This window comes from Rana temporaria, chromosome 1, assembly GCF_905171775.1.
Source record: "Rana temporaria chromosome 1, aRanTem1.1, whole genome shotgun sequence".
Classification (NCBI taxonomy): domain Eukaryota; kingdom Metazoa; phylum Chordata; class Amphibia; order Anura; family Ranidae; genus Rana; species Rana temporaria.
The window spans coordinates 347,320,095-347,344,410 of NC_053489.1; the positions used below are offsets into that span (position 1 = coordinate 347,320,095).

A 24,316-nucleotide genomic window follows, 5' to 3' on the forward strand; every position below is an offset into this window, starting at 1 on the left:
TTGTAGTATTAAACCAATTTAGGACTTAATGAAACAAATTAAAAAAAAAAAATTATATATATATATATATTTATTTTTCTGACATTAGCTGTACGCACTTGGGGGAAAAAAAGAGATACGTGATGCCACCTGCTGGACAAAATTGATTTTACAGTCTATCATTCCTATACATTCCATATAGGTAAATGTAAACCCAGTGACTACATAGTTACATAGGGCTCGATCCACAAAGAAATTACGCCGGCGTATCTATTGATACGCCGCGTAATTTCAAAATTCCTGCGTCGTATCTTTGTTTTCAATCCTCAAAACAAGATACGACGGCTTCTGGGTTAGATCCGACAGGTGTACGTCTTCGTACGCCTTCGGATCTAAGATGCAATACTTCCGCGTCCGCTGGGTGGCGTTTTCCGTGTCGGGTATGCAAATTAGCGATTTACGACGATCCACGAACGTACGCGCGGCCGTCGCATTTTCGAACGTCGTCTGTAGTTGGCTTTTTCTGGCGTATAGTTAAAGCTGGTATTTTGCGGCATATAGCTAGACTTGCCATGTTAAGTATGGCAGTCGTTCCCGCGGCGAAATTTGAATTTTTTTTATTGCGTAAGTCGTCCGTGAATAGGGATGGACGTAACTCACGTCTAAGTTAAAAAAATGACGTTGTTGCAACGTCATTTCACGCAAAGCACGGCGGGAAATTTCTGGACAACGCATGCACATTTCATTCGGCGCGGGGACGCGCTTCATTTAAATTAAACCCGCCCCCAACCCGCCAAATTTGAAATCCGCCGCCAGAAATACACTACGCCGCCGTAACTTACGGCGTGAAATCGCTGAGGATTCGAAAATGCGCCAGGTAAGGTACGGCGGCATAGTGTATCTCTGATACGCTGCGCCGATCTACATGTATGTGGATCTGGCCCATAGTCTGATTGAAAAAAAAAAAACACTAGTCCATCTAGTTCAACCAATAGAAAAACACACACACACACAAATAAAAAAACATCCATATACACAATCCAATACCCACAGTTGATCCAAAGGAAGGAAAAACATCCCCCAATAAAGCATGCATCATTTTGTTCCACCTGGGGTAAAAAAATCCAAATTCTCCATGAGGCCATTAAAGGTTCCCCGGATCAACTTCACCTGGTGCTAATACCTATAAATATAAGCATTCAGTTATGTTTTGTGCATTTAGGAAGTAATCCTGGCATTTTTAAGACAATCTACTGAGCTGGCCAGAACCAGCTCTTGAAGGAATCTATTCCACATTTTCACAGATCTTACTGTGAAAAAGCCTTTTCCGTATTTGGAGGTTACAGCTTTTTTCCTTCAGATTTAAAATCTCATACAAATTGCATATGAACTTGAACATAAAAATGTCATGCTAATTAATTAATTAGTTGCCGCCCGCCCACCGTCAAATGACGGTGGTGGCGATGCAGCTCTCGTTCTGTGACGCCGTCATAACTGCTGTTTATGTGTACTCTAGACAAAAGCAAGCTTTTATACCTTACTGTGCAGGGGGCACCCTATTGCTAAAGTAACATCTGACTGTACCCGGAGTTTGGCACTGACTGCAAGAGTCGTGAATATCGCATATGGGTCTCCTAGATTTCTCACCTACACTTGTTAAGGGGTTCCAGGACTTGTGTCTGATGTGGAGAAAACTACTGACAGAACACAAAAAAGGTATAAGTGCATCCTTTTCCCAGTAGAACCTATTAGGGAGCACCCTGTTAGTCAGGAACTTAGGTTAACTTAGCTTGGCTTGGATGAGCAGAATATTTTATTTGTGTTATGCTGTGGACTAGCTAAATAAAAGGGCAGGACAAGTATATAATATATAAATAAACATTTATTACATGAAAAAGGATTCTCAGAGCACTTTGGACTTTTTTTTTAAAGCAAGAGCACAGCAGAAGCACCTTCCTCTCAAACTCTCTGTCTTTGATCAAACCTTAAGGCATTTGGTTGTAGAGGAAATAAGAGGAATGGGCCACTGCTCTGATGTGTGTATATATATATATATATATATATATATATATATATATATATATAGTGCCTGGCTACTTTCAGAGCCAGTGCTATTTGAAATTTAGGGGGAAGTTCAGAGAAATAATTGGCTCTGAACTAATTTGTTTAAATTTGGGGTCTCTGCTCTAGCTTGGCTGTGCTGTGTGCTATCCTTTAGTCCGGGAACTCCCGTCCGTGTGGTCAAGTGTGTCTGAGTGTCACTCCTCAGCAGCCAGTTAGGGGTTGGGCCACCTCTCTGTGCATACTGGGGATGGGTATTTAGGGGACAGACGCCATTTCCTCAAGGTTCTTCCTCGTGTGGCGCCCACCATTGGGGTAGCCATTCCACGACACCCCCGCAAATGGCCCTCCTGGCCGGGTTGTGCATGTGTAGCAGTGTCCCTGGTTCTGGGACCACGTTGGCCCGGAGCAATTGATCTGCTGTGCGGATCCAGTGATCGACTGGGTCCCCAATCTAAAGGTGGTCCTGAGCTGTCCATCCAATTGGAGGAGGCTAACCGGTGAGGAGTCTGTCTGCAGGATACCAAGCACGAGGCTGGTGTTCCAGGAGAGGCCTGTCCATTCATCGGGGGACAACCTTGGTTCTGAGAGGCTGGATGTTGGTCGCCTCTCAGTTGCTAATTTGACCATAACTACCTGAAGGAGATCCGGGTGCCGAATCTACTGAAAGAGGATTCCGGATTATAATTTTCTCCCACCTCTAGGAGGGTCTGTGGCAGAGACCTAATCCTAAATTCAAGTGACACGCTGGCTGCCAGGCTGGTGAGAGAGGCTTGTCCAGATGCACTATACCCACTCTGGCTAGAGTGGTGATGTAAAGTTGTCGTTGGAAGCAGGACTGTTTCCCTATCAAGTTACACCTGAATTTGCCATTTCCTTTTCTCCTATCTCTTCACTCACTTCTACTATTATTGTTTTTACCCGGCTGGGTAATAAAAGCACAGGAAAGACACCTGTCGTGTGGGCATTCCCTTTATTGCAGCTCTCATCAAGTACCCTAGACGGCGGAGATACAGAGGTAACGTGCCACCCAAAACAAACCAGCAGCTCCTTCGGGGGTAGTGCTACATATATACATATATTTATATACACACACATTAAGTTTGAGCTAGTGAAATCTGTAAACAACATGCATTTATCAAATAAGGAGCAAAATAAATACATAAAGCCGTGTACAAATAACCCCAAATAAGCTCAAAAAGGAGAATACAAAACCAATTACAACATGAGAAGTATAGCAAGTAAAGAAAAGATAAAGAGTAAAAGAAGAGCCAAGTAAATAATTCCTTTATATCCCTAAGGCTAACTTCGCACAAAGAACCACTGCTATATTGGCATGGATACAGCATAAATTAATAGAATTAGTAATTTCAAGTTACATAAAGCAGTTGGGCTATTTGGCTCTCATCAGTACATTGTGTGGACATCGTAATTCTGTTATGTGGGTCTTGGAGAACAACCCAGCTAGGATAGTGAGTTGGCACATGATGTGGAAAATTAAAAGGAAGCAAATGCCAATCCTCTAAAGTCCTGAGAGTATAGTTTTTTCAAGTCATTTCGTTATGCCCCCATGGCCAACTATAACTCCAGAACTCCTTTTTCACACTGAGTTGCAAAGACAAAGAATTTGTGTTAAGGCGTGTTTGGGCAATCCAGGTTTCATAATTGTCACACATAAGGGTGAGAATTCCATAAAGGAACACTAAAGGCAGATTATTATTTTTTTTTAAATAACAAACATGTTATACTTACCACCGCTGTGCAGTTCGTTTTGCACAGAGTGGCCCCGAATCCTGTCTTCTGGGGTCCCTCGGCGGCTGTCTCGGCTCCTCCTCGCAAAAGCTTTCCACGTTCATGCGAGTTCCCTCGCATGGTGGAAAGCGCCCCCCGGCGCGCCGCATTATCCGCTGTGATTGACAGCAGCGCGAGCCAATGGCTGCGCTGCTATCAATCCGCCCAGCCTAGCCAATCAACGGCCAGGCTGGGAACCGAACAAGATGACAAGCACGCGCCCGGGACTTTCGAACGGTGAGGTAAGTAAAACGGGGGCTCGGGGGGGGGGTGCCAGCTGTCAGATGTTTGGATGCATAGGATGCATTAAGGTAAAAAAAACTTTTACCTTTACAACCCATTTAAGTCCAATGGCACGTCATCAACAGTATAAATAAGGTTAAGCTTTAGACCCAGATCGGCCACCACCACCCCCCCCCCCCTCACACTATGAATTTCAAGAGAGGATTGTGCAATTTGTTTGCCAGCATCCAAAAAAAAAAAAAAGGGCAGTGGGCGAATACATACAGTGAACTAGCCACCCCTAAGCACTGTTAAGTGCTAGACCTTTTACTAGGCCCACTAACTTAGGGGATGGTCAAGTGGTCAGACTGCTTAACAATTTTTGCTGCAGATGGCAGGTTGTGAGCCTTCAATGAGTGTAACTGCACTGTGTCTCCCAATAGGCATTGGCTTAGGGTACTGGTCAAAACTTTTAGGTGCAGAAAAGAGCCATTGCATAGAAAGAAAAAAGAGGGTGTGGAAAGGGCCTTAGTAAGAAGAGAGTAGAAACCTGCCAGAAAGGTGGAGGCCAGGAGCAAATCCTGGCCTTAGTGACACCAAGCACCAAAACGGGGGAGGATATTCCCTGTTGTAGCCCATGTGCTGCACGCTGCAGAGTGGGACAGTGGTTGCCATGACACTTGACTTGGAGAACGCTCGGCAGTGAATCCGCAGACCGGAGACCTCTGGAGTGACACATTGTTCTGTCTCTCCAATCTAAGCATTGAAAGTGTGATCTCCGTAACTTAGTTGTGTTGAGATGTCGATAACCCCAATCTTATTTGGATAAACAGACAGTGACTCGATCCAGGCGACACCTTGTAGATCTTGTGAAGTTTAATCCATAAACTGTGAGGATCTTACAAAAATGAACAATCGCATATGTCAAAAGATCATAACGTGAACCAGTCCAGACATGTGCTGAGATGCATTATTGGGAGAAATGAACAAAGGGTGGGGCTAACTATACAGGATAAGCTGAGATACAGGAAGGGGAGGAACCAGGGACATAATAATTCATATAACATTTAAAGACATATCACAAAGCATGTGAAACATGACACACATGGAGCAGAACCCCGTCCTTGCAAGAAGGCACATTTAGGTATTCTGCTGTGGGGCTAAGGGTCCTTTCACACTAGCGGACCGTTCGTCCGCTCATTACAAGTCCGTTAACGGACTTGTAATGAATCCCTATGGGAACGCGTCCGTTAGCGGATGGAGCATCCGCTAGCGTCCGCGTCAGTCGGGATCCGCTTTTCCGAACGGAAGAAACCCTATTTTTCTTCCGTTCGGCGGAGCGGAACTGATGCAGACGGACAGACGGTCCGTCTGCATCAGGTTCCCCATAGGGCAGAGCGGAGCAGAGACAGGGCGGTCCCTGCACTGTGTGCGGGGACCGCCCTATCCGCCGACAGCTGAGCGGGGACCCCCGCTGAGCCGACGGAGACACACGGAGCGGACCCGGAAACGGTCCGCTCTGTGTGAAAGAGCCCTTATGCAGTGAGATGAAAAAATATTTAGGGCAATTAAGAAAACCTGCGCTTGGACTGACTGGAGAGCCTTCCAGGATTTAACATCAGGCCTGAATCCACCAGCACCTGTTGTATGAAAAAGGAAAAATCTTCACAAAGTCTTGAAACAGCAGGGCTGAAAAGCCCTCCCTCCTAGAGGACATTAAGCTAAACTAAGTTTATTTTTTTACACCTAGGGTTCAATTCTTGTAGGTGGCAGTTTAACCCAGGGTTCACAAACAGGAAATGTTGTGTCCCTTTATGGACAATAGAGAAAATACATTTTACCTACTTAGCTGCGTTTGCATAGATGAAATTACTAAGACCCCTTTCACACTCAAGGCTTTTTTTTTAGGCGCTTTAGAGCTAACAATAGCACCTGTAAAGCGCCTGAAAAATGTCTCATCTGCAGTCCCAGTGTAAAAAAAGCCCATGTGTTTTCACGTTGGGGGCGCTGCACTTGCAGGATGTTAATAAAAAGTCCTGCAAGCAGCATCTATGGGGTGCTTTGCGGGGCCCCACAAGCAGCTGACAAGCGCCTTTAAAACGACAGTAAAGCACCACTAAACTAGCAGCGCTAATGAGGCAGCGCTGTCAGTGTAAAAGGGCTCTTATAGATTTTCACCTCAGAAAAATGTTATTGTCTTCTGCAAGTACAGGGAGAATGTTTTGTCAGCCGACACACCATCAACAGTGTGGACAAATGTGAGGTATAAGTATAGAAACTATGGGCCAGATCCACAGCCAGCCGCCGTAACTTAAATATTCCCATTTAAGTTACACTGGCTGAAAATTTCTACCTAAGTGCCCGATCCACAAAGCACTTACCTAGAAATTTTCGGCTGTGTAACTTAAATCCGGCCGGCGTAAGGCGTTCCCAATTCAAATGGGGCGAGTCCCATTTAAATTAGGCGCTCCCCCTCGCCGGATGTACTGCGCATGCTCGTGACGTCATTTTCCCGACGTGCATAGCGCGAAATTACGTTACGCCGAGCTTCGTGAATCGCGCCGGGTCAAAAAAGTTGCGTCGGGAAAAAAACGAGTTGCGGCGTAAAAAAAAAAAAAAGACAGCGTCGCTGGAAAGAAGGGTCTGCTTTTACAAGGTGTACTAACTTTACACTTTGTAAAAGCAGCCCTAATTTTACGATTGCAAACTAATACTTACGGAGAAAAAACGAAGCTGAAAAGCTTTGTGGATCTCCGTAAGTGCTAATTTGCATACCCGAGGCGGCATTTCGACTCGAAATGCCCCCAGCGGCGGATGCGGTACTGCATCCTAAGATCCGGCAGTGTAAGTCCCTTACACATGTCGAATCTTATGTCTATCTCTTGGAAACTGATTCTGTGGATCAGTTCCAAAGATAGAAACAGGGATACGCAGGCGGAACAGCAGATCCGCCTGCGTATCTCTTTTGAGGATCTGGCCCTGTATTTTCAGCCACATATTTTCTACAAGCAAATAAGCCTAATGAAGAGGAGGAGTGAAACTCTCCAGAAGAGAGGGGAAAAAAAGAGCTACAGAGCCCGTGTCATATAGTTGCAGGACTGAGCAAATCAAAGGGCATGCTAAAAGTGGTTATAAAGCTTAATTTTGAGGGGGGTTTTTTATGTGCTGTTGACACTGCATAATTTTGGCATAGGCCCACATATGTTTAGGTGGATAGAGGCATTGTACGCTAGTCCTACAGCCCAAATCCAGATAAATGGGACTCTGTCAGAACCTTTTCTGCTTTATAATGGCACACGTCAGGGGTCTCCCCTTTACTTTTTGTATTTTCTTTAGAAACTCTTTTAGCAACTATAAGAACAAATCAAGAAATTTAAAGTATAGAGGTGGCGGGACAAGAACATAAGGTATACGATTTTGCAGACAAAAGAAAATAAGTTGTATTTGAAATGGACTTATCAGATTGTTTGAGACTAAAAGATGTTCATAAAGGAAATTACCTTTGTTTGTTATTAGAACTACGAGAAAGATGGATAATCACCATGGGATGTTTGGAGATACAGACAACTCCAACACTTTGTGGACTCCCTCCCAAACCCCATTTGCTTGATTAGCAAACTTAGCCCATGGGAAAGACTTCTGGACCAAGGGGGAATAAATAGACATGGGATATCAAGTATATATAAGATGTTGATTGACCCCACAAATTCTGGGTCTGTGTGTCTTTTGGAGATATGGGAAATGGAATTGAACTTGCCTTTACTAGAAATATTGAAATGCAAGGTTATTGATTATATACATTCCACTTCAATAGACACAAGGACAAAATACATTAATTATAAATTGTTACTCAAATGGTATTACGTCCCATTAAAATTGCATAAAATCAACCCTGAGGCTTCACCTCTGTGTTGGAGGGAATGTGGGGGCATGGGAACCTATGCCCATATATGGTGGCAGTGCACTCTGATCCAGCCCTACTGGAAGGAAGTACTGCACTTAATCAAGAAGACTTGCAAAGTTGAAGTCAGGTAAGAACCTTGGCAATAGGTGACTCAAGGAAAAATAATAGAGCAGCTATTACTCAATTTTTGTTAAATGCAGAGAATGATTTCCATTGCCTTGGGATTAAAGCTTTGAAAATACAGACAATAAATGACTGGTTTAAGGAAGTGGCTAGAACTAGGCTAATGGAAGAATTAATTTATTTACAAAATGATCTGGAATTAAAATGTAATAGGACTTGGAAGATTTGGCTAGATTTCAAACAATCTTTGTTTTACTTGAGACATATGGGCAGTGAGGCCTCGCACACACGACCAAGGAACTCGTAAATGAATCATTGTTTTCCTCATCAAGTATCTTGTCAGGCTTGTCGAGAATCTTGACAAGCTTTCTTTGCATACACACTGTCAAGACAAAATCTCGTCGTTCTCAAACGCGGTGACGTACAACACGTACAACGCAACTATAAAGGGGAAGTTCGATTCCACTGGCGCCACCCTTGGGGCTGCTTTTGCCAATCTCATGTTACTGCGTGTTAAGTAAAAGTTCGGTGAGAGACGATTCGCACTTTTCAGTCTGTTACAGTGTGACGAATGTGGTATCTCCATTACGAACACTACTTTTACCAAAGGTGCGCTCCCGTCTCATACTTTATTCTGAGCATGTGTGGGTTTCTAAGCATACACACGAACGTGTTTCTCATCGTAAAACCAGCCAGACGAGAAACACGACGAGGAAATTGAGACTCCCGACGAGGAAAAAGAGAACTCTTTTTTTTCTCGTCGAGTTCCATGACAGTTTTCTCTACGAAAAAATACACACGACCGTTTTCCTCAGCAAAAAATGAGAATGATATTTAGAAATGAATCCTCCCATTCCTCGGATTGATTCCTGGTGATTGTGTGCTTTTGGGATATAATTGCCAAGGTTGCTTGATCTGAAACTGCTCTCATAGGGTCTCAGATATTGGCTATTCCTTGTCTCCAGCAGTGTCCTGGACTGTGAGCTTAGAGAAAAGTGCCCTCCTCTACTGTGTAGTGTTCCTGAGATTGCACTGGGTACCAATAGCTGGGTAACCAGATGCCAAAGAGACTTGCCTCATGGTTCCCAGCTGTAATATAGTGTGAACACACAAACATTAATTTATATTTAAAACTGAATAGGTTATTTTAAAAGGTAAGGGTTCACATATACTTAAACACTGTATAGCAGAGAAGAGTTTTGGAAATTTCAGAAAAGCCCAAGGAAAATTCATGCTCCCATTTTTTTTTTTTTTTTTTTTTAGGTTATGCTATGTGAGAACATGTTACAAATATAAAGTAGGTGATAGCCCAGTTTGGCTACAAAAGTGAAAATACACTTTAAACAGTATGTAAACCCTAACAATGAAGTTCTTATTTGCTGCTTTTTGGTCTGCTAAATGTAACTGAAAGTTTTTTGTTATATCTGTTGCAAAAATACCTGTTGATTTTACCAGAAATCTTAAGGGTTCATAACTTCCTGTGCTCTTTGCCTGTGCACAAGGTGGGGGTCATGGAGATAAGAAAGAGGCCTGTGTTTTTTGTAATCCATCAGAAAAGACACAGGCAGGACTGACACTATGTTCTGAGGGATTCAGAGCTGTGTTGTCATGTCAAAAAGAAAGTAAGGAGCTTACTATATTTCTTGCACATCAACGGTTCTTTACAACTTAAACATAACCTCAAAAATAATACTGCTGATCAACAATGCTTAAACCGATATTTTCAATAAAAAATGATTTACTGTACCAGTTAAACTAGATGGGCTTCCGGTCTGCAGCCCTCGGGTTTCTGTCGGGTTTTTTTGTGTTTCCTGTCCCGCGCAGTGTCTTCCGGGAGCTTGTGTCATAGCTCCATTGTTATCGTATTCTGCCCTGTTATACTAAACATCACGCAATTTCGTGGAGCAGGAAGTGACGCGCGATGTAAACAAAGGCAGGAGGGCGGGCTTTACAAAAATGTCCATTACAGGACAGATACTGCGACGCTGACGCCGCTGGTCCCGGATGTGAGTGCGCATGCGCACGATCGAGCGGTGGATGCTGGGATTACAGCATCACCGCATCCAAGAAGTCTCTGCTGGTGGGATTCATAATGCCCACAGTGAAGATGGCAACGGCTGACGAGGGATAATATAATTTATTATTACAGACAGCATCAGATATGGACGGACCTTTTAAACGAGAAACGTGAGTTTATGTAAGCCTTGACAATAATTGTTTAACTACCCCCCCCCCCCAAAAAAAAAACATTTTGGCATGGGAGATCCGCTTTAAAGTGTAAGTAAAGGTTAATTTTTAAATATTTACACACCTTTTTGTATGTCAAAGTCCCTTAGCCATGTACATACATCTAGTGTCAGGTTCTGCCTTTCTATCTGTAGAATTTTTTTTAAAAAGGGGTATTCTACACCAGAGAAAAAAACATGGGTCTTGTTTAATCATGAAACTGGAGGATCCACCACTTTTTAGTAAACTCCTTCTTAAAGGGGAAATGCACCAAAGAGCACAGTGACAAAAGAAATGGCCAAGTCAGTCACTTCCACTGTTTATAGATGAAATAATCTAAAACATTTATTAGGGAAAAACCTTAGAGAAATGCATCTTATAAAGTTTGGGGTGTCAGATGCCATGTACATTTAAGTGGTATCCCCAACCATTTTAATGAGAGCTGACAACGCAGAAACTTTGCCCACTGCCTGGGAAGACTTCATTTCAGACTCTTCTGGGTAAACAGAGGAGGGGGGCTAGTGCTTCTTACTCACCAATGACTGGGAAAAAGCAGATTTATCCCCTGTTCTGCAGGCCCTCTATGGAGGTTCTGACATGCTGCCCCCACCATCCATCTGCTGAGCCGTCAACTATCCTGGGCAACTTACCATATCCTTCCATGCTGGTTACAGAATTTTGCAGGATGTCTGACTTCCTACACTGGTTCTGTTCTCTGCATGTGTAATTGCAAGGGAAAGACCACTTCTTCTTCCCAGTGATCGTTACAATGGCAAAAGAGCAATGTACTCTTAAAAAAGACGTCAACCTCAACTCCTAAGCCACAGCCAGTGGCTTAATTTACTGCCAGCCTGTGCTGTACCCAGGACCAGCCAGGCAGTCCTCAACAAATATTCCCCAAAAGGATAAAATGCAAAGAAGGGTTCCCAGATGGACCCTGGGCAGTGAGACTGCTAAAAAGGCATTTCCCACACTCGAATGTCTCTGTGTGCAGTAGCTACAGATAAAATGGTACATAGCCCCCTCACTGCTAACCTTTAGAAGGGAAGAGCACTACACACCAGACCTTGGGTAAGAAAAGAAGGGAGAAAGTGGAGGGAGATCCTCCACTTACCATATTGCTACTCAGGATCATGAGGGTCCTTTGGGAGAAGGAGTAGGACGCCATCCACTGCAGCTGAGGTGCTGTTCGTTGAGGGGAACACTGTGACAGGACAGCTTGAGGTCAACCAGTCTGTCACCCAGGCAGAAACTTGCTTGAAGGAAAAACAAAGGGAAAAGAATTTCCAGGAGGTCCCAGCTCCTCGATATTAGGATTGTGCTTTTTCCACAGCATGGGGGAAAATTGCCTACCAGAATGGACGTCCCTGAGATGTCTTTTGTATTTTCAGCAGTACCCAGCATCCTTTTGCTGCAGGTGGCACTATACCCAGTAGGCGATAATCTAAAGGAGAGCTGTGTCTTTCAATGAATGAAAGAAAAATAAGTGTTTGGGAGTGCAAAGCGAACAAATGATATCTGTAACAAGTGTAATTTGTATACTACCTCTGTTGTAAATAGTCTCTTAGATGCTTTTGCTTCAACTTGATTTTTATTTTTATTTTTTTTTCTGTAAAGGCAAATTTTTGTAGGTGCTCCTAAAGTCTTGTTTTTTGTTATAAAGCTACATTGTTATGCTCTTAGCAGAAGAATGGTAACCCTACTGGGACTACAAAGTGGATGTACTGTACACTTGTAACTAATTAGATGTGAAAGCAGCTTGCACTCTCAGGTAGCTGCAATATAATGGCTACATAGTTCAGATAATAGGTAAGCACAGTGTGGGAATGAGGTGTACTCTGTATGTACAAAAGAAATCAGAGTCCTATAATGAGTAAAACCAAAGGATACAGGATAATTTTACTAAAAGACCTTTTTATATTGTAATTGATATACTTTTCCTGAACATTTGTAGAGCTAGATGTATGACATATAAAACAATGCAAAAAAGACCTGTTAGTCTGGACAGGGCAATCTTTTGTCATCAAACAAAAGAGAGTATTAAACTCAGTCAGCAGCTGGACGTGTATTAGACCAAGTGCACAAACCAACTTCATAAACACCTAAGATACCATTACTTGGCTGATAAGAATTCTCTATTTTTTATAAATTTGTTGGGTAATTTACAGCCCTTCATTTAAGTTGAACTACAGGCTACATATGTATTTTCTAAATACAAGAGGCATGTGTATCCTTTCTTGAATCTGCTTTCTATATGTGCAGGATGACTGGTCTTCTATCCGCCCCTTGTAGTTTTCTACAGGCAGCGTGAAGATGGTGAACCTGCTTTGTCCCACCCACAGCTCTGTACAGACTATGTGCTATACAGTGAGGATGTCATCATTAAATTTACAGTAAAACCTTGGATTGCAAGTATCATTTGTTCCGCAAACCTGCTTGTAATCCAAAGCATTTGTATATCAAAGCAAATTTCCTTTTAAGAAATAATGGAAACTCAGATGATTTGTTCCACAACCATTTATTCATAAGTCTATAGTCCATATGAGAAGATTGTGACCAGGTTGTGTAACCATCAAATGTCCACCTATTAAACGTTGCCTATGAAAACTTTTTTTTTTAAATACTTTTTATTAATTTTGGAAAGACAAAGAAAAGTTACAATATAGATGCTCTGGGCATACCCCCGGCTAAAACATAAAAAGTACCAGTAAAGTCATATAACTAAACACAGCTACAACCAGAACTGCCCGCGACCACAGTTGGTAGGATAGAGTGGAGGATAATAGTTAAATTAAGTTTAAACAACCATGTTCAGATGTTCCACCATGGGAAAAGATACGTTTTGCAAAACAGACTCAGAGGGGCAACAATAGCTGAACCTCACTGCCCATATATCTGCCTGACAAAACTGTCCAGCAGGGGGAACTGGACATCACTGTGTGGCATTAGTTGAGTCTGATTCCAACAAAATGTGCCAAATTTTATCAAATTTGGCTGGGCAACACCTATGGAGATTTTTAAGTACTAAAGTTTGTCGCCATTCCACGAGTGCATGCAATTTTAAAACGTAACATGTTAGGTATCTATTTATTCAGCATTATATCATCTTTCACAATTTTCCCCCAAAAAATTGGGTTAACTTTACTGTTTTTTTAATGCAAAAAAGTGTATTTATTTTTTTTAAAGAATACTGCGCAAATACCGTATGACATAAAACATATGACAAAGAAAATGACTGCCATGTTATTCTCTAGGGTCTTTGCTTAAAAAAGATAATATAATGTTTGGGGGTTCTAAGTAATTTAGACCGGCGTAGCGCATCTCTGTTACGTTACGCCGGCTCAATTTCGTGACGCAAGTACCGTATCCACAGAGTATTTGCACCCAAATTTGCGCCAGCGTAACGTAAATTCCGAGGCGTAAGGCGGGGTATTTGAAAGTGGGAAGGAAGTGGGCGTGCTCCATTGAAATGAGCCGTGACCCCATGCAAATGAAGGGTCGGCCAGACTGCGCATGCGCGCATGATTCTGCACCTCACTGCGCATGCTCAGAACTCGGCCCGGCGCAATCAGTGAGATAGGAACTAGGCCCGGCGTACTTATTGAGATACGTCCTGTGCAGAAATCGACCCAGACAAACGCCCTTCCAGTGCAAAAGTACATCCATGTGTTTCCCTTCCTGAAGCAAGGTGCTTTTGTTCTGTTGTCTGTGGCTGTGTGTTGGTTTGTGTAGGAGTGTTATAGTAAAGATTTATTGAAGTAGGAGATTGTATTAGCTGTCTGTTTTTTCTGAGTGTTTTTTGTGTCTGTATTAGCTGTCTGTTTGTGCTGTTTGATTTTGGTGTCTGGTTTTTGCTGTCTCTTTTTGTGTCTGTTTGTTCTGTCTGATTTTCGTGTCTGTTTGGTGCTGAGTGTTTGGTGGTGATATGGCACCAAAGAGGAGAAAGCTAAACTTCTCTGTCCGGGAGAAGCAGATCCTTGCCAGGGCCATCACCCGACATGGGCGTTTTTTGCATTGCCCTGAGAGCCGGAACATCACCCCGGCCAGGAAGAAGGAGATCCTCCAGGAGATAGTTGATGATATCAATACCTTGGGGGGGGGGGACGAGGACCGTCAGTGTTATGGCAAAAAAGATTAATGATCTGAGGAGTGTGGTCCGTGATAAGCTGGCCAAGCTTACAGCACATTCCAGGGGCACTGGAGGGGGACCACCTTGCACCATCAGGTTGACTGATGAGGAGCGTGCAGTGGCCCGGTGCTTCAACAGCCAGCAAGTGGTGGGCCTGCCTGGCTTTGACTCCGATGAGGCCGTGAGGACAGGTAAGTTTTTTTTTTTCTATCTGGTGTGTAGCATGTGTGGGGGGGAGGGAATATGTGACAAGTGTGTGGATCCTCCAACCTGTGTATGTTTTGTGTCATCCACAGATGGCCAGGAGGGTGCTGGGCCATCTGGCCAGTCTGCACCATCCCCCGGACATCAGGCTGCTGAAGACCCCCAGGAAAGGCAGGAGTCCTCAGGGGAGGGGAGTGGCCACAACTCACCTCATGAGGAGGATGAGGGGGAGGAGGTTGAGGAGGAGGAGGTTGAGGAGGAGGAGGTAACCACTGCCAGTGAAATACTTTGCCTTTTGGATGAGGCTCCCTCTGTGGCTGGCAGCAGTCAGGCCTCCATCAGGGGTAGCCCCTCCCACTCCTCCCCCAACAGGGCTCCCCCCCAGGGGGCTTCCCTTCTCCCATGCCACAAGCCTCATCTGCAGGCAGGAAGGCCACCTGGAAGACCAGGGGGTGTCAGACTTTCTGCCGGCCAATCTTAGGAGGGACCAGGCCCGTCAGACCCACCATCTGGGTCAGATCACCCGGACTTTGGCCCAGATGGAGGAGAGCCTGGCCTCCATAAAGGACTCAGTGAATGACATGAGCACGAACTCCTTGGCATTCATAAACTGCTTTAACGACCTGCAGACTGCCACAGCAGGCGTGGGTCAGGAGGTGAATGCCCTGACCCAGGCTGTCCAGGCCAATACGGCAGCCCTGAATGTTGTCCTCAACAGAATAGCCGTGGCCTTGGAGGGCAGGCCAGCAGGTGGGCAGAGACCAGGGGAGGCTCCTCCTTCCCCTGATTCCCCCCCCATGAGTCTCCCCTGAGGGGCCGGGGCAGGGGCCGGCCCAGGCGTGGGTCACGCCGACGTTAATTTGTGATGTACTTTTGATTTCAGTGTTTTCTTAATTTTTTTTGTTTTTACTGTGAATATGATTTGTTTTATGTTTGTGAATGATGTATGAATGTGGAGGTGACATTCCTGCCAGAAAAGGGGTGTCACCCTCATTTGTGGTGGAGAAGGGTTCCCCAGGACCAGGGAGAAGTGATCCCAGGTCTGTGTGAATGGTGTATGAATGTACAGTGACATAATTGGAGCCTTGGCGGGGCGTTGCTGCCCCCTAGTACCATGCGGTGTACTTTGGTCTAATCCAATTCGATGAGGATGTAGGGTGTGCGTGCTAGGGACCACAGTGGTGTGCATGCATGCATTCTACTTGTGCCATGATTAATGTGTGGGTTTAATGTGCAAAGATGCCTTCTGCGAGGCGTCTCCTGACTGTTGCTCCCTAAGAAGACGGGGGACCCTCGGGCAGGGGGGGGGAATGTCTGGTTCGGGGGTCAGGTCATCGCGTATGTCAATCTCCAGGCCCCTTTTCACTGCGAAGTTGTGCAGCATGCAACATGCACCGATGATCTGGCACACGAAGTTTGGGGAATACAACAGGGTACCCCCAGACTTATCCAGGCATCGGAAACGGGACTTCAGGAGGCCAAAGGTGCGTTCCACCACTGCACGGGTACGTATGTGTGCTTCATTGTATCTTTCCTCTCCTGGGGTTTGGGGGTTCCGGAATGGAGTCATAAGATGGGGTCCAAGTGCATATGCAGAGTCACCTGGAAGGGAAAAGACAGGAGGATGTTAGTCGTGCATGTGCCCCTCGTGATGTCTACATCATGGGGGGGACAGTCATGCCTGACACCCATGTCACTCACCAACCAGCCAGCTGTCCCCATACACGTTCTGTTCAAATTCTCTTGGGATGTTGCTTTGACGGTATATGTAGCTGTCGTGGCTGGACCCTGGGTGTTTGGCACGGACGTGCCATATGAGGTATTGGGCATCGACTATCACCTGTACGTTGATGAAATTCCAGTGCTTCCGATTGCGGTACATGTGCTCTGTCTCACGGGGGGGCTGTAGTGCCACATGTGTGCAATCAATGGCCCCCACGGTGCCTGGAAATTGTGCAATTCTGTAGAATTCACGCATTGTCCTCATCCGCAGGTCCTCCTGGGTGGGTTTGATGATTTGGTTGGCCATGCGTCTGAGGATTGTGGGGACAACCTGGTGCACACATCTGCTAATGGAGGATTGGGACATCCCAGCCACCACTCCACTTGTGCGCTGAAAAGAGCCAGTGGCAAGGAAATGCAGTGTTGCCATTACCTTGACCAGTGGCTTCACTGCATGTGAGCGGTGTGTTGGGCTGGTGATGTCATCCTGCAGGGTTGTGGTTAATTCCACGATGGCTTCAGGGCTGAATCTGAAGATGCAAAACACCTCAGAAGCAGGCATGCCAAAGACATCTATTCGGGTGCGGAATATCCTCTCCTGTGCCCTCCTTTTCCTCCTCCGTTCCCTCCTCCTTCTGCGTGCCTCTAAAGTCACCAGTATAGCTATGAGCATGGATGTCCTTGGCATGTTGGCATACAGATTGTTGTCCTGCAAGTGTGTGTGTTCAGCTCGTCCCTAACGGTGTTGCTTTAGCTGACCTGCACACGTCTGGTGCAAAGTTAAGTCTGCTTTTTTTTCCGCTGGACAAACAGCTGATGCGCACAGGGCGTAGCCTGCGCTGCACAAACGTACTTTTGTGGATCGCCGTATCTCCCTCATTTGCATATTTGACTAGCAAAACAATGGTGCGTCTAGCGTATTTTGCGCCCCAAGATGCGCCGGTGTAATCGTTTTACGTCGGTCGGAAAAAGCTGGTTTTCAGGCGTATCTCGTTTTGAGGATACGGCGCATAGATACGCACGGCGCATATTTACAATTACGCCGCGCATCTCTAGATACGCCGGCGTAACTGCTTTGTGAATCTGGTCCACTGATTTTATCTTGTAAACAACAAGTGCCAGAAATAGGCTTGGTCTTTTAATGGCTAAATTAAGTAAAATTATATGAAATACATAGGACCTTTAAAGGTCTTTTCCTAAATGTGTAATAAACAAATAACTTCTTACCGCTTCTACAGCTTCAGTTTCAGGAACTGAAAAGAGCACTAAAAAAGAAAAAACAAAATAATTAAAGATAATAGAAATACAACAATTCTCCTAATACTAATTCCAGCTATAAAATCTTATTTTTTTTTAATATACTGTACATGTGAATGTGATCTACTTAAAAGTAAATCAAGTAAATCATCTACATACAGTGAAACCTGTGCTGAGAAATAAATGGGGTATGCCATTGCTGGCCTCTTTTTCTTAAAATACTAGTTGGCTAAAACAAGTATGCATATCAGAAGTTCTGACTTTGTTGGCTGGATGCTCAGTCTGGGTCAGCGACTCCACTCATTGAACAGTCAAGCAAGTAGAATTTTCAGAAAGAGGTCAGCAATGACAACCCTCATTATAGTTACATAGTAGATGAGGTTGAAAAAAGACCATCAAGTCCAAATTATGTATGTGATTATAGGTCAGTATTACATTGTATATCCCTGTATGTTGTGGTCATTCAGGTGCTTATCTAATAGTTTTTTGAAACTATCGATGTTCCCCGCAGAAATCACTGCCTGGGAAAGGGAATTCCACATTCTTGTCGCTCTTATGCTGTGTACACACGATCGGGCTTTTGCCCGGCCAAATCCATCGGAATTCATCTGAATTTCCGATGAAAAAACTCAGATGGGGCTACACACGATCGTAAAATCCGATGGAAAAAGTGCATCGGAAAATCCGATCGTGTGTACGGGGCATTACAGTAAAGAACCCTCTATGTAGTTAAAGGTTAAACCTAATTTCCTGGTGCCTCCATGGCAGCATACCTGTGACAAGCTCCGCCTTGGCTCCTCCCTCAGGAATAGTGAATATTATAAAAGAGTCGGTGAACACCGCCCCCACATTCTCCTTTTTTTCCTCAAACCTCATGGCAGTGAATTTACTGGAACAATTGTCCTTACCTTCTGCATTCGGCAGCGTCCATCCGGGTTCAAGCCTCTCCCGGATGCGGTCCCTTCTCTTGGGCAGCTAACCGCGCTTATAAGGTTGGGAGTCCCTTCTGTAGGTTCTTTTGGGACTAGCAGTTTTAGCCCTTTAAAACTCTGAGCGCTATCTGTACGTATTCTATCAGGCATTAGCTCTCTATGGCTAAGAGGCAGCAGCTATTCCTGCATCTTTGTTTTCTTCCTTTTTTTTTTTTTTTTCCCTCTTTCCCATTTGTCCACTCTCTCTCTCTCTTTCTCCCTTGAGGCACGTCTCTCATCCGCCCCCCCTCTCCCTTCTTGGGGCTCCCCTCTCTGCTGGCGCTTGCCTGATCCCTTCCACACACTGTGTGCACCTTTCCCTGGTCTTCTCCCCCCTAGGGAGCGCGCGCGCCATCCCTGCAGGCTTTTCTGCACTCGCGGCGTCCTCGGCCGCGTTCTGCGCATGCGCAATTGACACGGAGGCCGCGGCGGCCATTTTGGATAAGGGAAAAATAAAGTTTTTTGGCCAGTAGCTCCCTGAGCTCAGGGAAGGGGCGTTTTCTTGCCAGGTGGATCCTACTTAAACTCCCTGACGGCCTCAGAAGGGCTCTGAGGCTGTCGGGAGAGGTCCAGCTGCCCAAGGACTCCATTTCCAGATACCTGTTGTTCCAGGTATATAAAAAAAAAAAAAAGGTTTTTAAAAAAAAAAAAAAAAAAAAGGTGGGGGAAAAATAATTGTTTTTCTTTGGAGGTCGGGGGTACCCAAAAAAAAAAAAGTATAATAAATATAAGATAAAAAAAAAAAAAAAACACCCCAGGGCGTAATTTTGCATATAAAACAGGGGACCAATGTTACCCCTGAGTAGGGTTAGGACTAAGATGTTAACCTTTTTTTTTTGCCTTCTCCTTGATTTTTTCATTAGCTGCTGCCTCCGTTAAGCTGCCAAAAATGAGCCATTCGCTGACCATACAAGAGCCTACTCCACACCTAAGGTAAGGACCAACATTCAGGTAGGTCCAAAAAAAAAAGAGTGCACTGAGGCTGTAACTTTATGTATTACAGCCCTGTACGCCAGAAGACGTCTAAAAAGACCTCCAGGCGACACGAAGACTCCGATTCTAGCTTCAGTAGAGGCAGGTCCCCCAGACGTGACGACCACGGGAATGGCAAGAAGGCTTCAGCCAAAAAGCGCCATCACTCACGCTCCCCGAGACAGAGGTCGCCAAAATGCCAGGCCTGTGGGGCCACCCCACTTCCACATAAGCGACTTTGCCGAGTCTGCCTGAAGGACTACGCATCGGACAGAGAGTCAGAAAGCAGACAGGTGGCGGACCTCCTTAAAAAGGCAATAAAAGATTCTTTTGCGGAATTGGTAGCCACAATGCCGCCACAGCAGCCGGCATCTCCTCCTCAGGATCATCCGGCTGAGGAGGCCCTCCCAGGGCCCTCCACAAGTGGAATGCCGCGCCCAGCGCCTGCTTCCTCCTCTAAACCTCAAGAAGAGAATAACGGCTCAGGTGACTCCTCTGACGACATGGAAGCATCCGGCTTTGCCTTTGCCAAGGTCCAACCCTATGTACAAGCCGTAAAGCAGGCAATCGGCTGGTTTGAACCCGAGACAGAGTTCAAAAAGTCTAAAGCCTTTTTTCCTCATCTCAAGCGTCAGATTTCCGTTTTTCCTCTCATGGATGAAATTAAAGGCCTGATCGAGGAAGAGTGGAAGAGAACGGAGAAAAGATTTTCCCTCATCCGCCTGGGGAAACTATACCCCCTCTCAGAGGCCGACTCCGCAATGCTTGAAGGCCCTCCAACAGTTGATGCAGCAGTGGTAAGATTAGCAAAGAACGTTACACTACCGATGGAGGACTCGACTTCATTCAAAGATCCTCTCGATAGGCGAATGGACCTAGATTTAAGGAAAGCTTACCAGATGGCGGGCAATGCCTGTAAACCTGCAATAGCCCTGACGTCAGTATCCAACGCGCTACGTGTGTGGACGGATAACATAGAAGCGGCCATCCAGCAGGAGGTGCCGAAGGAGGACATTATTAAGGCCTTAGATGAACTTAAAGCGGGGGTTCACCCTATGAACGGAAAAAAAAAAAAAAAATTCTACTACCATAAAATCAGGCATTGTAGCGCGAGCTACAGTATGCCTGTCCCGATTTTTTTACCCCCGTACTCACCTTGTAATCGTTCATCGAAGATACCGGGGAATGGGCGTGCCTATGGAGACGGAGGATGATTGACGGCCGGCTCTGGCGCGTCACGCTTCTCCGGAAATAGACGAAATAGGCTTGGCTCTTCACGGCGCCTGCGCATAGCCTGTGCGCATGCACCGTGAAGAGCCGAGACCTACTCCGGCTGTCTTCGGGGAGAGTGACGTGCCAGGGCCGGCCGTCAATCATCCTCCCTCTCCATAGGCACGCCCATTCCCCGCGGGAGCCGAAATCTACGATGTCCGATTACAAGGTGAGTCCGGGGTTAAAAAAATCGGGACAGGCATACTGTAGCTCGCGCTACAATGCCTGTCTCGATGGTAAAATCATGTGGGTGAGGGTGAACTACCGCTTTAAACTTTCTGCAGACTTTATTGGAGAGGCTGCCATCGACTCAATTCGATGCTCCGCAAGATCCATGCTCCACACAGTATTAGCCAAGCGGGCCCTGTGGCTGAAGCCTTGGTCGGCAGATGTTGCGTCGAAACAGAATTGGTGCAAGATACCATTTGATGGGAAAGCCCTCTTCGGGGAGAAATTAGATAAAGCCATCTCTCGCGTCACTGGTGGGAAATCGGGCCTGTTACCCCAAGACAGACGGCCCAGGCGCTCCAGGTCTTTTGCGCCTAGATTCCAGTACTCTAGGAACAAGGACTATCGTCAACCCAGGCAGGGAAAAGGCTTCAGACAAAACTGGAGAAGCACCCAGTCCACCTTCCTGAAAAACCGCAGACAGGCAACAGCCTCTACTCCACAGGATCCCACTAAGTCTTTTTGACGCCAAGCCGTCCCAAGCAGTCCCTGTGGGAGCCAGACTTCAACTCTTCTCAAAGATCTGGGAGCAAGAGTGCAAGGATCCGTGGGTAGTTTCCACGATCAAATACGGTCATTTCTGGACGTTTTTAGACAAACCCTCCAAAGATTTCTTCTCTCCGACAGAGATGTCAAAGTCTCCTCAAAAAGCAGAAGCGCTGCAACAATATCTTCTCTCCTTGCAGGATCAGCAGGCGGTGGTTCCTGTACCTCCATCAGAAAGGTTTTCAGGTTTTTATTCGACTCTGTTTCTGGTCCCCAAAAAAACGGGTGGTTGGAGACCAGTCATAGACTTGAAAAGGCTAAATCGCTACATCTCCCTAGAAAGATTCAAGATGGAGTCATTACAAACGATCATTCGGGTAGTCCAACCGGGGGACTGGATGCTGTCCATAGACCTGCAGGATGCCTACCTGCATTTACCTATACTCCCATCCTTCCAGAAGTATCTGAGGTTCGCAGTAGGCCAAGTGCATCTTCAATTTCGCAGTCTCCCCTTCGGCCTCTGTACATCTCCAAGAGTCTTCACGAAGACCCTGATCGCCTTCATAGCCCCTTTAAGAGAACAGGGGCTCCGAGTATACCACTATTTAGACGATCTTCTTCTCCTAGTGAAAGATCCAGCCCAGCTACTGGAACACAGAGAAATTCTCTTGACAGCACTGACAAGATTCGGATGGAAGGTAAACCAGGAGAAGAGTCATCTTTCTCCAACCCAGGAAATGATCTATCTGGGAGCACTTTTCAACACAAAGAAGGGTACAGTGTCCCTTCCACCCCAGAAGGTGAAGTCTATCATCCGACAGATGAAGAATGTGAGTTCCAGACCATATCTGACTGCCTCGAACTGCCTGAGCCTGATAGGCAGGATGTCATCTTGCATCCCGATGGTCCCTTGGGCCCATTGGCATTTGAGATATTTTCAACTGGAGTTCTTGAGGCAGTGGAACAAACGGTTTCTAGCTCAACACATATGCCTGACGACCCTGATGCTCAGAGGCCTCCATTGGTGGATGAAGAAACAAACTCTGACGAAGCCACGTGCGTTAGGGCATGTCAACTGGACCATAGTTACCACCGACGCCAGCTTAGCAGGCTGGGGCGCACACTGCAATCAAATTTCAGTGCAAGGCAGATGGTCTTTTCAGGCGATAGGCCTGGTATCCAATATCCTGGAAATCCGGGCAGTCTACCGGGCATTTCTAGCCCTAGAGTTCGAGATCTCAGGGAAACCAGTGCTCTTACGGATGGACAACATGGCCGCCGTATCTTACATACATCGTCAAGGAGGGACACACAGCAGACCCCTGCTGAGGGAAGTGGAACCCATAATCCTGTGGGCAGAAAGAAATCTCGGGGATTTAAGGGCAGTTTACCTGCCAGGACGCCTCAACGTGCAAGCCGACCTCCTATCTCGCAAGTTCGTAGACGCCAACGAGTGGTCTCTTCACCCCAACATCTTCAATTGGATAAAAGACCACTGGGGGCTCCCCGAGCTGGACCTATTCGCAACTGCCAGCAATTCCAAGCTTCCGAGGTTCCTCTCAAGGCTACCGCATCCCCAAGCGGAGGCAGTGGACGCTCTCACAGCCCCTTGGACATGCGATCTGGCCTATGCATTCCCGCCACGGCCTCTGATACCAAAACTCCTGGCGAGGGCAATGATCGAATCCACAATAGTAATAGCAGTTCTACCATACTGGCCGAGACGTCCCTGGTTTCCGACGGCAATGTTCCTGATTATGCAACCCCCAGTCAAGATCCCTCTGATACCCTTCCTCCTGTCTCAGGGGTGTCACACTCATCCAGATCCAGGCAGGCTGAACCTTCACATCTGGCGACTGAAAGGCAAAAGTTTGAATCTCTAGGTTGCTCCAGCGAGGTTATTGCTACCCTCCTAAGGGCTAGAAAGCCTTCCACAAACAGTATATACGGGAAAGTATGGAACAAGTTCAGGTCCTTCATGTCTGACAAAAGCTGTGATCCGGAGCTTCCATCATCTTCCCAAATCCTTAATTTTTTGCAGGCAGGCCTAAACAAGGGTCTTGCCCTAAGTACATTAAAGGTACAAGTAGCAGCAATTTCATCGGCAACCAGGAAGAGGTGGGCCGAGGAACCACTAATAGTCCAATTCTTCAAGGCCGTCAGAAGGATCCGGCCGCCAACTAGGCAGTCTTTTCCCACCTGGGACCTCGCTATCATCCTAGAGTCCCTAGTCAATCCGCCTTTTGCCCCTTCGGAATCTGACCTTGAAGCTTACCTTTTTGATAGCCATAACATCGGGCAGACGGGTTTCAGAGCTCCAAGCTCTAGGAGCAGACGACAATCACATCGTGTTCTACCCCGACAGGGTGGAACTCAGGACAGTTCGTGGGTTTATCCCCAAAGTTGCATCATCCTTATCCATGTCGGAACCCTGGGCACTCCCAACATTCCTAGAGCAGGACTCAGGCTCTTTTCACGAGCTAGACATTGCCTCCACACTGAAGCATTATCTCCAGGCCACAGCGCCTTTCAGAAACTCTTCCAAGTTGCTCATTATCCCCTGGGGGAAAAGAAAAGGTGAGGAGGCGTCAGCGAGAACAATCTCCTCATGGATTGTGAAACTAATTCATAAAGCGTACAGGGCAAGAGGTCTGGATCCTCCGTTGGCGGTTAAGGCGCACTCCACAAGGGCAGTCTCTGCCTCTTGGGCAGCAAGGGCAAACGTGTCGATCGAGACTATCTGTAGGGCAGGGACCTGGTCGTCCCAAC

General features: G+C 46.0%; 1 protein-coding gene across 1 annotated transcript in view; it reads right to left on the minus strand.

The window, feature by feature from the left end:
* Positions 1 to 24,316, minus strand: part of SPINK2 (serine peptidase inhibitor Kazal type 2) — a 59,859-nt gene that overhangs the window by 22,152 nt on the left and 13,391 nt on the right. The window contains exon 2 of the mRNA XM_040362226.1: positions 17,589 to 17,626. Coding sequence (XP_040218160.1) covers positions 17,589 to 17,626 — 38 coding nt within the window. The remainder of the gene's footprint in view (positions 1 to 17,588; positions 17,627 to 24,316) is intronic.